This window comes from Bos indicus, chromosome X, assembly GCF_029378745.1.
Source record: "Bos indicus isolate NIAB-ARS_2022 breed Sahiwal x Tharparkar chromosome X, NIAB-ARS_B.indTharparkar_mat_pri_1.0, whole genome shotgun sequence".
Lineage (NCBI taxonomy): Eukaryota > Metazoa > Chordata > Mammalia > Artiodactyla > Bovidae > Bos > Bos indicus.
In genome coordinates, this window is record NC_091789.1 from 71005398 (window position 1) to 71020944 (window position 15547).

The following is a 15547-nucleotide window of genomic DNA, read 5'->3' on the forward strand; positions in this document are numbered from 1 at the left end:
GATTATCAAATGTCTACCCATTGTTGAAAAGGTATTTCTATTTCTGAACAGTATTTCTTCATTCTTTCCCTTTGTGTCTATATGCTACCCTATTTCAGTCCTCTTCACCACTGTCTAGATGACAGCAATCTCCTTTTATATAGCTTCCTTGTTTCTAACCTCACTCTAAGGCCCCTTCTAATCTATTCCCAACACTGGAGTGTTTTATCTAATTAAAATCAGACCAGATCATTCCCCTGTTTATCTTTTAATACTTCCCATAATCTACAGGTCAAAATCCAAGGTAATATTTTCCATAATTAAAAATCTCCTTCATAATTCAGCTTCAACTTTCTGCATCGTCTCTCAACATTTACTTTATAAAAGTCAGAGCCACAGTAATAAAAAACTGTATATAGTTCCCCATGTTTGAGGCTTCTTGCCTCTATGCTTGGGCTTCCCTGGTGGCTCAGTTGGTAAATAACTCATCTGCAATGTGGGAGACTTGGATTCAATCCCTGGGCTGGGAAAATCTTCTGGGGAAGGGAACGGCTACCCACTCCAGTATTCTGGCCTGGAGAAGTCTATGGACTGTGTAGTCAGGCTCATTGGTGCAGAATGAACAAACTGCTCAGGTACTTTCATGCCCTTTCTTTCTTGGCTTACTGATTCTTCAAGACTCAGATTCAAGTGGCAGCATCAGAAAACCTTCCTCAACCATTAAATCCCCAGAGCACCAATTTGAACTAACTATCCTCTCTCTATATAAACATATATAAATACATCATTGCTCTTGCCACTTTGTCTTAAAATTAACTGATTGGTTGTGCTAGTCCTTTGAAATGTAAATCTTTCAAGAACAGGAACTGAGTGTTATTTATCTTCTACCTTCAGAATCTAGTGTTGTTCTTGCCAAAGAGTAAACATTTCATACATAAGGATTTTTTTTTTACAATAGTGAAAGATGTTTATCAGTTTTCACAATCAATAGCTAGACAAAAAATAAAAGATAATTAAAATTGCAAGCCATAATGGGAACATGATTAACAACAATATAAATAATTACATACAATCTTGGGGGTCAACAAGTGGAAGTGCATACATGCACATGTTTTCATCCACCCAGCCAGTCTATGTCTTCTGGTTGGTGCATTTATCCATTTACATTTAGGGTAATTATCTTAGGTAATTATATGAACCTATTACCATTTTCTTAATTGTTTTGGATTTATTTTTCTGTAGGTCTTTTCCTTCTCTGGTGTTTTCTGCCTAGAGAAATTCCTTTAGCATTTGTTGTAAAGCTGGTTTGGTGGTGCTGAATTCTCATAACTTTTGCTTATCTGGAAAGCTTTTGATTTCTTCATCAAATCTGAGTGAGAATCTTGCTGAGTAGGGTATTCTTGGTTGCAGTTTCTTCCCTTTTATCACTTTAAGTATGTTCTGCCATTCCCTTCTGACTTGTAGAATTTCTGTTGTTAAATCAGCTGATAGCCTGAAGGGAGTTTCCTTGTATGCTATTTGTCATTTTTCACTTATTGCTTTTAATATTTTAACCTTGTCTTTAATTTTTGTCAGTTTGATTACTATGTGTCTTAATGTGTTCCTCCATGCTTTTATTTGGTTGATTATTTCCTTTCCCATGTGAGAGAATTTTTTCAGCTATTATATCTTCAAATATTTTCTCAGGTCCTTTCTCTCTTTCACTTCTCCTTCTGGGACCCCTATAACATGAGTGTTGGTGCATTTAATAGTATCCCAGAGGTCTCTTAGGCTATCTTCATTTTCCATTCTTTTTCCTATATTCTGTTCTGCAGCAATGATTTCCACCATTCTCTCTTCCAGGTTATTTATCAGTTCTTCTGCTTCAGTTATTCTATTAATTCCTTCTGGTGTATTATTCATTTCTGTTTCTTTTTAGTTCTTCTAGATTTATGGTGAACATTTCTTGCATCTTCTGCATTGTTTGCCTGAGATCTTGGCTCATCTTCACTATCATTACTCTAAATTCTTTTTTTCTGAAAGGTTGCCTATCTCCACTTCTTTTAGTTGTTTTTCTGTTTTTTTTTTTTTTTTTTTTCTTGTCACTTCACCTGGGACATAATTTTCTGCTTTTTCATCATGATTACATTCTATAATATGTATGTTTGTTTGTTTGTTTAGCCACTGTGAAACTGTGCTTCTTTTTGCTTCTTCTGTCTGCCCTCTGATGGATGAGGCTAAGAGTCATGTGCAAGCTTCCTGCTGGGAGAGGCTGATGATGGGAAAAACTAGGTCTTGCTCTGGTGGGCAAAGCCTTGCTCAGTAAAGCTTTAAACCAGTTACTTGCTGATGGGTGGAGTTGCATTCCCTCACTGTTCATTGTTTGGCCTGAGATGAGTCAGCCTTGGGGTCTATGAGTTCTATATCTAGGGTTAATGGTGAACTCCATAAGGGTTTTACAACAAGGGGGACTTTCCTGGTCTGATGCTGCCAGTGCCCCCACCTGTGTGGTGAGCCCCTGTGAACCCACGCCTTCACAGGAGACCGTTCAACACTAGCAGGTAGATTTTGTTCAATCTCCTGTGGGTTCTGACTATGTGGATGATAACAAACTAGAAAATTCTTAAAGAGATGGGAACACCAGACCATCTTACCTGTCTCCTGAGAAACCTGTATGCAGGCCAAGAAGCAAAATTTAGAACACTGCATGAAACAAATGACTGGTTCAGGATTGATAAAGGAATATGACAAGGCTGTTTACTGTCATCCTGTTTGCTTAACTTATATGCAGAGCACATCATGCAAAATGCTGGGCTAGATGAGCTACAAGCTGGAATCAAGATTGCTGGGAGAAACATCAAAAACCTCAAATATGCTGATGATATTATTCTAATGGCAGAAAGTGAAGAGGAGCTAAAGGACTTCCTGATGAGGGTGAAGGAGAAGAGTGAAAAACCTGGCTTAAAACTCAATATTAAAAAAAAAAAAATTAAGATCACGGCATCCAGTCCCATCATTTCATGGCAAATAGATGGTGAAAAAGTGGAAACAGTGACAATTTCCTCTTCTTGGGCTCTAAAATCACTGGTGATGGTGACTGCAGACATGAAATTAGAAGACGATTGCTTCTTGGTAGGAAAGCTATGAAAAAGCTAGACAGTGTGTCATTTTGCCAACAAAGATCTATATAGTCATGTCTATGGTCTTTCCAATAGTCATGTATGGATATGAGAGCTGGACAATAAAGAAGGCAGAATGCCAAAGAATTGATGTTTTCAAACTGTGGTGCTGTAGATGACTTTTGAGAGTCCTTTGTAAAGCAAGGAGATCAAACCAGTCAATCTTAAAGGAAATCAACCCTGAATACTCTTTGGAAGGACTGATGCTGAATCTCCAATAATTTGGCCACCCGAGGGAAAGAGTTGACTCATTGGAAAAGACCCTGATACTGGGAAAGTTTGAAGGCAGGAGGAGAAGAGGGTGGCAAAGGATGAGATGGTTGGATGGCATCACTGATTCAATGGACATGAACTTTGGCAAATTCCAGGAGATGGTAAGGGACAGGGAAGCCTGGTGCGCTGCATTTCATGGGGTTGTAAAGAGTTGAACATGAGAGTGACTGAACAACAACCTGTGGGCTCACTGCTCCTTTCCTCTGGTTCTTGGTGTGTGTAAGATTTTGTTTGTGCTCCCCAAGACTAGAGTCTCTTTTTATGTCAGTCCTGTGGAAGTCCTATAATCAAATCCCTCTGGCCTGCAAAGCTTGATTCCCTATGGATTATCAGTCCCTTTGTAGACCCCCAGGCTGGTAATCCTGACATGGGGTTCAGAATCTTCACAACATTGGGAGAACTTCTTTGGTATTATTGTTCTCCAGTTTGTGGGTCATCTACCTGGTGGGTATGGGATTTGATTTTATCATGATTGTGCCCTTTTCAGCAGTTCCAGGCTATATCTGAGAATATTTCTATTACTACGGAAAATATTTCCAACACAATGTTAACTTTTTCAGTTACACTGAGTTTGTTAAACTTACTTCTGCTTTGAAGCTCAACTGCCAGTTGTCTTTCAAGGTTTTCTCTAATTTCTCTCTCTCTATAGAGCTCCATTTGCAGTTCCCTTTTTTCTTGTTGAATCTGCTTCTCTTGAATGCGAGCATTATCCAAAGCCACTTTCAGTAAACCCTGTCAAAGTACAGGAAATGACATACGGTTCATCTTATCTGTTTTAATTTCTCAAATGTGAAATAATTGATGTAGGTGCTAATGTCTTGTATTACATTTATTTTGTTTATAGAAATATTGTTGACCTGAATGTTGGTCAACAGAGTCTCCACAGAGGACAGACTATCAGCAAAAATGAATGGTCCAGGAAATCCAGGAGGCAGTGCCTGCCCAGGAGTCAGTTGGATCTTGTCCAAGGGTGACTTCATCATTGGAATTTGAACAGGTACCTCTTCTGCAAAAAACAAAACTAATATCAGAAGGTTCATAAACTAATAGCTCAAAATCTTCACTATGTTTCCTTCACCTCTAATAGCATCTATAAAGATTTTGTTTCTAAAGCTAACTGATGGAAAACTCATAATTGGAAGCCACACCTATTTTGCACCTGACTCTAACTTCTCAAAAATAAATGTTTCAGTAAAGAATCTGTGAAATGAAGCAACATTTACTGCTAACTGGCATAAAGTTTTTAAAAACAAATTTAAGATATCTTCATTACTATCTATAAGTTAAATAATCCAATCATTTCTTAGTAAAACATAAATTGCTTTATATGTTTCTCTTTAAATGTATATATATACCTATGTCTATATCCATCTACCTCCATGTTTTAACACATTTATTGGAATATAATTTACATATAATAAAATTCACCTTTTGAATGTATGCATCACTAATTTTTACATTGTACATCCATTACCAAAACTCTATTTCAGAATACCTCATTCACCCACAAAATAATCCTTATGCCCATTTATATTAATCTCCTTTCCCACTTCAAGTCCCTAAAACTACTAATTTAATTTTTGTCTCTATAGGATTGCCTTTACTAGGTGTTTACATAAATAGAATCATACAGTAAATGGTCTTTTTGTCTGTCTTTTGCTTAGCATATATTTTTTGAGGTTTACCTATGTTGTGGCATGTATCAGTGGATTTTTTTTTCCTTTTTATTGCTGAAAAGTTTTCTATTTCATGGATATATTACTTTGTGTTTAATCATTCACTAGTTTAGGATCTGGACTGTTTTCCAGTGTTACCTCTTACTTTGAAGACTATTTCTTATGAAAAAAATAATAACCTATGGTGTAAAGCCACAAAATGTATATTTTCTCTCCTTTTATTTGTATATTAACTTCTACACACTCATGACTTTAATGAGATTCCTTTAAAGCTTGATATGAAGAGACAGAAATAGAATTTTTGTCTAATAAAATATTTCAGGTTTGGCACAGATACATCTAATTACAAAAGGAGTCTCCTGTTACTTTGAGAAGCTAACTAATTGACTATCTACTTGAATTCTGGTTGAAAATCTTTTGTGTGAGATGTGTGAACCATATAGCAAAATTTTCTCTGCAATTAGGAATTGGAGATTTTTTGACATATGTAAAAGCAAACTTCTACAGAGGTAATCATGGAAAGTAATCAAAGTCTGATATTGTTAAATGGCTTCTATAGCAGTGTACAGTGAATTGAATCACAGCACCTCAAACAAAATTATTCTATTCACCACAGTTTCCTTATTTCAGTAACTCAGCACATGCAAAATTTGAAAATATGCATCTCTCTGGTCATAAAAAATTTCAGTGACCCTATATATATTGAGACTTATTAAAAAATATTTAAAAAACTAGACTTGAATCTAGACTAGAAATCTAGAATTTTCACATGGTTTGAAAACAAAACTCTACCTATTGGTTCTGGTCCTTGTAAGGATAGGAATATGGATTTGTCATAGACTTCATTTTTCAATTGCCCAAGCAGCCTATATACTTAGTGTCCAGAGTCTTGAATCCCATTGATTTCACAGTCATCATGGTTTGCTGTGTGGAAACCTGTGGCATACAATTGTGGGAACTTCTGTGGGATTACTTAATGGGATAGCATTATCTCTGAATAAAGTACTCTTATGTAGATCACCTATACAATTTCTAATTTTCTAAAGCCTATAGAGATAAAAATACAAACAATTATTTTAGAGAATAAAGTTTCACATTATTTGAATCCAAAATGTTACAGGGCATTTGAATATTGGTTTTAAAGAATTCAATAATATGGATAAAATAAACTGTGAATTTCCTTTTTGCACAGCAAACTATAAGGAACATCTCTATAGCACTGGTGCAAAGACAGAAATATAGATCAATGGAACAAAAAAGAAAGCCCAGAGATAAATCCATGCACCTATGAACACCTTATCAAACACAAAGGAGGACAAAATGTACAATGGAGGAAAGACAAACTCTTTTAACAAGTGGTGCTGGGAAAATTGGTCAACCACTTGTAAAAGAGTGAAACTAGAATATTTTGTAACACCATACACAGAAATAAACTCAAAATGGATTAGATCTCTAAATGTAAGACCAGAAACTATAAAACTCTTAGAGGAAAACATAGGCAGAACACTCTCTGACATAAATCACAGCAAGATCCTCTGTGACCCATCTCTCAGAGTAATGGAAATAAAAACAAAAATAAACAAATGGGACCTAATTAAACTTAAAAGTTTTTGCACAATGAAGGAAACTATAAGCAAGGTGAAAAGGCAGTTTTCAGAATGGGAGAAAATAATAGTGAATAAAATAACTGACAGAACATTAATCTCAAAAATATACAAGCAGCTTAATACCAGAAAAATAAATGACCCAAACAAAAAGTAGGCCGAAGAACTAAACAGACATTTCTCCAAAGAAGACATAGAGAAAAGATGCCCATTGTCACTAATTATCAGAGAAATGCAAATCAAAACTACAGTGAGGCACTATCTCATGCCGGTCAGAATGGCTGCCATCAAAAAGGCTACAAAAAATAAATGCTGGAGAGGATGTGTAGAAAAAGGAAGCCTCTTACACTGTTGGTGGGAATGTAAGCCGGTACAGCCATTATGGAGAACAGCGTGGATATTCCTTAAAGAACTGGAAACAGAACTGCCAGCAATCCCACTGCTGGGCATACATACCAAGGAAACCAGAATTGAAAGAGACACATGTACCCCAATGTTCGTCGCAGCACTGTTTACAATAGCTAGGACATGGAAGCAACCTAGATGTCCATTGGCAGGCGAATGGATAAGGAAGTTGTACATATACACAATGGAATGTGACTCAGCTATAAAAAAGAATGCATTTGAGTCAGTTCTAATGAGGTGGATGAAACTGGAGCCTATTATACAGAGTGAAGTAAGTCAGAGAAACATCAATACAGTATATTAACACATATATATGGAATTTAGAAAGATGGTAATGATGACCCTATATGTGAGACAGCAAAAGAGACACAGATGTAAAGAACAGTCTTTTGGACTCTGTGGGAGAAGGCGAAGGTGGGATGATTTGAGAGAATGATATTGAAATGTGTATATTACCAGATGTGAAATACATGACCAGTCCAATTTCGATGTGTGAAACAGCACACTCAAAGCCGTTGCACTGGGACAATCCAGAGGGATGGGGTGGGGACGGAAGTGAGACAGAGGTTCAGAATAGGGGGGACATATGTGGCTGGTTCATGTCAATGTATGGCAAAAACCACCACAATATTTTAAAATAATTATCTTCCAATTAAAATAAATAAAATATTTTAAAAGGAACATATTCCCAGGAAATGGTTTTTAGTAAAACTAACAAATAATATCTTGAACCTAAATGCTTGATGCATGTGTTTTATAGAATTTGCTTATAAATTAACCCTAACCTCTTACAGAACTTTTCTTTCTTCCTTCCTTCTCTCCCTCCTTTCTTTCTTCCTTCTTTGTCAGTAGTAGCTTTAGAAGAGGCAAAGTATTCCAGAGAGAATGAACACAGATTCTGTGAACAATTTCAACTACAAGGTTTGAACATTGGAAATATCTCATTAAAAATCTAATTTATAAAAAATGTCTTATGTAGCAGCTGTAATGTCTCAAAAGGCTCATTTCTCAACAACTAATGAAGCAATATTATGCTTTATTTATCGAAGTCTTGATTTAGCTAGCATTTTGTCTTCTGCCTATGAATGAATTAAGTGGATAGATAGAATGACTTCACAATGATCTATCAATATTAACAGTAATTAGGGAGTTTCAACATATTTATATTGGTGTTTATAAATCTTCAAGATGAATTTATGTAGCCTCATAGAAGATTTATTTTTGCAAAATGAACCACTACAAAGTTAGAATGTTGACTTCCTGATGATTCATATATAACATAATGTTTCTCCTGAATAAATACTTTGTATCAAGGCAGAGTTCTTAAAAATATGGATTATTTGTCATGTCTTACTCTACACACACATGTAACCTCAGTGGTCAGAATCAGAGGGGTATTCTATTAACAAAAATCTGAAAAGGAAAGCAGTAAATTAAGTATGCATAAAACAAAATTAAAACTACATTAAAATTGCTAGAAATCTTCTATTTGGAGATTAATGAAATTCCATTAAATTGTCTGAAAGGAAAATTACTATTGACTAAGAAGACAGGTTGCATGGACTATGGTTTGTAATGTTGCTGTACAGTAGATTGAAGTTTCAAAACTGTATTACTCTTCTTTAAAGAGACAGACACAGCTGAATTAGGTGCTACTTGCTGCAATGAGGATCAAATGCAAAAGAATCATATTTCATCAGACCTAGTCAACACCAGGAAAATAAATAGAAATATAAGAGGTATGCAGGCAATGATTCATTTTGATAATCTGGCCCAAGAGAGACACACAGAGACAGCACACAGATCTAAGCTTCTACTAAAAGACAAATAGGACACAGAGGGTGGGAACTGAGATGACAGTAGAGCAGAGATCATATCGATTTTCAGCAGCCGTTTTCACATGGATGAGATAACCCTGGACTCTATTTGGCCCATTGTTCATATTCTATCTGTCCCAGAAGAAATATATTTCCTAGTCCTAGAAAAGGGCAATAAAGAAGAAGGATTCTATTTATGACTTCTCATGATTAAGTTTCTGTGCAAACCAAACACGCTTTTCCTGACCAAGGTCATATTGCATTTTAAGGTCCATAATAGCCAAAAACTAGTTGAAGTGTATTATATTTCGGTGTATATAAGTGAAAACTGTCAAACCATTCATCATTTTTTTTTTAATTTAAGTCACAGGCTACAAAAATGAATGATCTGAGTAGCACTTACATTTTCCTCAGAGTTTGAATAGATGTACTTTTATGTAGGATTTTATTAGGTAGGATTGGAAAATCCTTATTGGCAATGAAATTAAATGTGGCAAGTACTAGAAATATATACTGTTAGTGAAATAAGAGAATCTCTTTTTAATCCAGGGAGAAAGTGTTTTGATGGAGAAATTTTATTTAAAAGTCTAGTGTTCAAGATACATGTATTAAAATATTTAGCAAAACATATGATGCAATGGCATAAACAAAAAGATAAAGATAGAACTGCTATCTAGTTGAGGATATGAGCAATGCCTGAATTTATTGAAGCAAATTGGAGACTACTTTTATTGAACATGTTGGTTAAACCTGCCATACTTTGTAATAGCACTTGTAAATCCATTTAGAGAACAAGCTGTTAATTTTAATATCTTACTTTTAGGGCCCAGATGAATAAATATAAAAGTTGACAAGAAGTTTATTTATAGAAAAACATATAAACATATGGTAAGTACTCAGGATGGAAAAATCGTTCTAAAAATTAAAGTCAAGGATGCTGGAGACTTTCTGCTTGACTCTAGTGTTTTTCCATTTTTCATGGGGTTAAGTGTTTCTTCTTTCCTCTGGGCTTTGAGGATTGTGGTACAGGAATAGAAATTGAACACAGCTGAATCACTTAGCAGTGGAAAAATGCAGCCACCTACCAGGTCATCAGTTTTCATTCTTTAACAAATAAATTAAATTTCATTATTTCAGAGCTTTCCCCTAAATAGATCTAGCCCAGGGGATTCTGTTTTGTTGGTGTCACTAGTATTACATTTGGCACAAGCAAGACACCTGCTTCCCTCTTCCAAAATGAGGAACAATAACAACAACAAAATGACCAACTGTTGTGAAATGATCTGACCTGCATGAATATGAGGAAGTGTTCATGGTCTGAGTTGAACAATGACTCAAGTGTTGCCATCATCAAATTTGAAAAGAAAAACTTGATCCCCAAATTGTTACATTTCTTTAGGGAATCAAAAAAAAAATGCTGATAAATGAAAACTGAAAGTTAGTAGCAAAGGAATGAAGGGTCACCAGCCTGAGACAGTGAGGCAAAATACTTTTAAACCAACTATGGCCCTGTATTGCTCTAGATGCTTAGATTAGCAATTTGGAAAAACAGACTCCCTTTATAAATTATTAATTAGAAATAAATCATCTTTCAGATAAAATAGTATGCTGATAATAAATATTATATTTAGTGAAGGATTTGGAGGAAGTATGATACTCAGTCCCTTTAATTAAGAAGCTGACACATTATTTTGGAAAAAAGTCAACAAGTTATAGAAGTGTACAATTATAGAAGTGTACAATTATGTGTGAAATCATGTGGCATAGATTAAGTGCCCCTCTGAGTTCAAAGAATGAGAGATCACTGTGGTCTGGAGTAAGTACTCAAACTAATCTATTGACTCTAGTTGAAAAGTGTTCCCACTGCCCTTAGAGGAAAGTCCCATGGAACTTCTCTAGGATATTAAGTGTTGCGATAAGAAAAAGTTTCCTTGTTCAAACTAGTGTTGAAAAAAATTTCTTTGGACAGTATTAAACAGTTTTCTTTAAAGCAAGAGCTGTCAGATAAATTACAGGGTGCCCAGTGAAATTTGAATTTCAAATAAAGAACAAATTATTTGTTTACTATATTAATAAGTATGCCAAAACATTCTATGGAACATCCTTATGCTAAATAATGATTTGTTTATTTGAAATTAAATTTTACTGAGCATTTTGTTCTCATTTTTATTTACTAAATCTATCAAAATAAAACATATCAGAACCTTTAAAATGCTAATTATAAATATTAACATAGTTAGAAGTTAAAACAGATAGCTGAGACCATAGTGACAAAGAGTAAAAGATGCTAGAACTTGACTTTCTATGTTTGCAATACTGCTCTGTGATTTGCTAGCCCCAGGAAAATTTCCTTAATCTTTCTGTGCTTCAATTTACTCATCTGTAAAGTTAAGATAATAATAATATTTATATTACAGGGTTGTTATAAATATTAATAAAGTAATATTTGTAAAGTTATTCAAAGTAAAGGCAATATACATGCTTGTTAAATAAATTGTTTATTGAAAATTCCCAGGAGTGGAAGAGGAGACTACAGTAATGTATTTGACAAACTAAGCATCCACTAACACCTCATGAAATGACATGTTGAAATAAATCCTCTTTTGGAAGCCAGAGTTGGATGACTCTGGCTTCACTCTAAATTAGGCCAATGTTACTTTCTCAGTTATCAAAGGTCTGAGAAAACTTACTAAGCCAAGACCAGTGGCTCTCAGCTGGGAGCAATTTTCCTGCCCAGAGGAGAGCTGGCAGTAGCTGGAGACATTTATGACTGTCAAAACTGAGGAGGTAGGGGTGTGTGCTACTTGCATCCAATGGTAGAGGCCAGGGATGCCCAGCCCCCTCCTCCATCCCCACCAAATAATTATCTGGTCCAAATGTCAATACTGGTTGAGAACCAGAACTGTTTCAAAATTATATAGGAAAATCTCAATGAATGAACAATTAACTAGATCTCCCTTTCTGTACTAAACTTCTAGAGAGTTTAATATGCTTAATAAGACAATAAAGTACAGTCAGTGATTTAGAACTAACACAGTAGTTTACATGGTATGTTTTAGAGTTCTTAGACATTTAATTTCAGGTTCCTGACTTCAGTTCTTTGCTCAAATATCACCTTATTAGTGAAACTTATGCAAAACATCTGATTTAACATTGCAGCCTGAACCCCATTTCCATCCCCTTTACATGATTTTTTCCTATAAAATTGATCACCATTTAATATACAACATAACTTATTTATTCTTTATTTTTGTTACATGTTTCAAGGATTCCTAGCTAGTAGAGTTGTAATGAGTCCACCTGCCAATGTAGGAGACATGGGTTCGATCCCTGGATCAGGAAGATCCTCTGGAAGAGGAAATGGCAATGCACTCCAGTATTCTTGCCAGGAAAATTCCATGGACAGAGGAACCTAGTGGGCTACAATCTATGGGGTCGCAAAGAGTTGGACATGACTGAGCATGCATAAGGTAGCAGTGGCTACATTTCATTTTATTACAGTATACTCTCTATGAGAGTGGGTACCTTTTAGTGTTTTTAATGTTCCTATTGCTGTCTATCTGGTATTTAATTAACTATCAGGTATCTACAACAGTTGCAATGATTTTGAATACATACCAATAATCTTAAACCGTGAGGTAAAACTTCAGATCATCAGATTTATTCCCTTTTTTTTTTCTATTTCAAAAGGTAATATAGTACATGAATACATAATTTTAAAAGTTTTTTTTTTTTTTTGTACAAATATATGGTGAAAGGAAGGAATAAATAGGGGACTGAAGTAGAGTTTCTTGTCAACTCTTAGCCTTTCCAATAGAATAAATAATTATTATAGTCTACAGATGTTATCACTGAAATCATATTGATTATATTATTTGCAGCAAAAGATGGAGAAGCTCTATACAGTCAGCAAAAACAAGACCAGGAGCTGACTGTGACTCAGATCATGAACACCTTATTGTCAAATTCAAACTTAAATTGAAGAAAGTAGGGAAAACCACTAGACCATTCGGGTATGAACTAAATCAAATCCCTTATGATTATACAGTGGAAGTGAGAAATAGATTTAAGGGACTAAATCTGATAGACAGAGTGCCTGATGAACTATGTACTGAGGATCGTGACATTGTACAGGAGACAGGGATCAAGACCACCCCCATGGAAAAGAAATGCAAAAAAGCAAAATGGATGTCTGGGGGGGCCTTACAAATAGCTGTGAAAAGAAGAGAAGTGAAAGCACAGGAGAAAAAGAAAGATATAAGCATCTGAATGCAGAGTTCCAAAGAATAGCAAGAAGAGATAAGAAAGCCTTCTTCAGCAATCAATGCAAACAAATAGAGGAAAACAACAGAATGTGAAAGACTAGAGATCTTTTCAAGAAAATTAGAGATACCAAGGGAACATTTCATGCAAAGATGGGCTCGATAAAGGACAGAAATGGTATGGACCTAACAGAAGCAGAAGAGATTAAGAAGAGGTGGCAAGAATACACAGAAGAATTGTACAAAAAAGATCTTCATGACCCAGAAAATCACAATGGTGTGATCACTCACCTAGAGCCAGATATCCTGGAATGTGAAGTCAAGTGGGCCTTAGAAAGCATCACCACAAACAAAGCTAGTGGTTGTGATGCAGTTCCAAGTGAGCTATTTCAAATCCTGAAAGATGATGCTGTGAAAGTGCTGCACTCAATATGCCAGCAAATTTGGAAAACTCAGCAGTGACCACAGGACTGGAAAAGGTCAATTTTCATTCCAATCCCAAAGAAAGGCAATGCCAAAGAATGCTCAAACTATTGCACAATTGCACTCATCTAATACGCTAGTAAAGTAATGCTCAAAACTCTCCAAGCCAGGCTTCAGGAATATGTGAACCATGAACTTCCGGATGTTCAAGCTGGTTTTAGAAAAGGTAGAGGAACCAGAGATAAAATTGCCAACATCTGCTGGATCATCGAAAAAGCAAGAGATTTCTAGGGAAAAAAAAAAAAAAATCTATTCCTGCTTTATCGACTATGCCAAAGCCTTTGACTGTGTGGATCACAATAAACTGTGGAACATTCTCAAAGAGGTGGGAATACCAGACCACCTGACCTGCCTCTTGAGAAATCTGTATGCAGGTCAGGAAGCAACAGTTAGAACTGGACATGGAACAACAGACTGGTTCCAAATAGGAAAAAGAGTACATCAAGGCTGCATATTGTCATCCTGCTTATTTAACTTGTATGCAGCATACATTATGAGAAACGCTGGGCTGGAAGAAGCACAAGCTGGAATCAAGATTGCCGGGAGAAATATCAATAACCTCAGATATGCAGATGACACCACCCTTATGGCAGAAAGTGAAGAGGTACTAAAAAGCCTCTTGATGAAAGTGAAAGTGGAGAGTGAAAAAGTTGGCTTAAAGCTCAACATTCAGAAAATGAAGATCATGGCATCCGGTCCCATCACTTCATGGGAAATAGATGGGGAAACAGTGGAAACAGTGTCAGATTTTATTTCGGGGGCTCCAAAATCACTGCAGATGGTGATTGCAGCCATGATATTAAAAGATGCTTCCTCCTTGGAAGGAAAGTTATGACCAACCTAGATAGCATATTAAAAAGCAGAGACATTACTTTGCCAACATAGGTCCGTCTAGTCAAAGCTATGGTTTTTCCAGTGTTTATGTATGGATGTGAGAGTTGGACTATGAAGAAAGCTGAACGCCGAAGAATTGATACTTTTTAACAGTGGTGTTGTAGAAGACTCCTGAGAGTCCCTAGGACTGCAAGGAGATCCAACCAGTCCATTCTAAAGGAGATCAGCCCTATGTGTTCTTTGGAAGGAATGATGTTAAAGCTGAAACTCCAGTACTTTGGCCACCTCATGTGAAGAGTTGACTCATTGGAAAAGACTCTGATGCTGGGAGGGATTTCGGGCAGAAAGAGAAGGGGACGACAGAAGATGAGATGGCTGGATGACATCACTGACTCGATGGAAGAGTTTGAGTGAACTCCGGGAGTTGGTGATGGACAGAGAGCCCTGGCGTGCTGCGATTCATGGGGTCGCAAAGAGTCGGACACGACTGAGCGACTGAACTGAACTGATGTTATGGACTTTCCTTTTGGATCAGATGGTAAAGTGTCTGCCTACAGTGAGAGAATCCGTGTTCAATCCCTGGGTCGGGAAGATCTCCTCGAGAAGGAAATGGCAACCCACTCCAGTACGCTTGCTTAGAAAATCCCAGGGAAGGCGGATCCTGGTAGGCTACAGTGCATGGGGTCGCAAAGAGTCAGACACGACTGAATGACTTCACTTTCATAGATGTTATGACAAACTGAAATTTTGCAATTTCAAAAAATAGTTGATATAGTTATCAAAACATGCCTACTGTATATTTATTGAACCAGTCTGCATATCCTAGTCCTTTGTGGACTAAAAAGAGTAATAGTATATACATACTTTTCTTTTATCTTTGAGATGTATTATTGTATTAAAGCAAAAATGACTGATTTTTAAAAAATCCATCTGTATTTTCTAGAACATAGAAACAGAAAAAAAGCTGAGGACTTGGAATAGAAAGAAATTTCATACAAAGAATAGAATTTGATCTAAAAACTGCAAGAGAGACAAGAATTTTCAATATACAATCAA

At 36.0% G+C, this 15547-nt stretch overlaps 1 protein-coding gene across 2 annotated transcripts in view; it reads right to left on the reverse strand.

The window, feature by feature from the left end:
* The window catches only part of DACH2 (dachshund family transcription factor 2), an 873940-nt gene that overhangs the window by 19005 nt on the left and 839388 nt on the right, over positions 1 to 15547 (reverse strand). For both annotated transcript variants that reach the window (XM_070785446.1, XM_070785445.1), the window contains 2 exons: positions 4268 to 4416; positions 3995 to 4142 (listed from right to left, as the gene is read on the reverse strand). In XM_070785446.1, coding sequence (XP_070641547.1) covers positions 3995 to 4142; positions 4268 to 4416 — 297 coding nt within the window. The remainder of the gene's footprint in view (positions 1 to 3994; positions 4143 to 4267; positions 4417 to 15547) is intronic.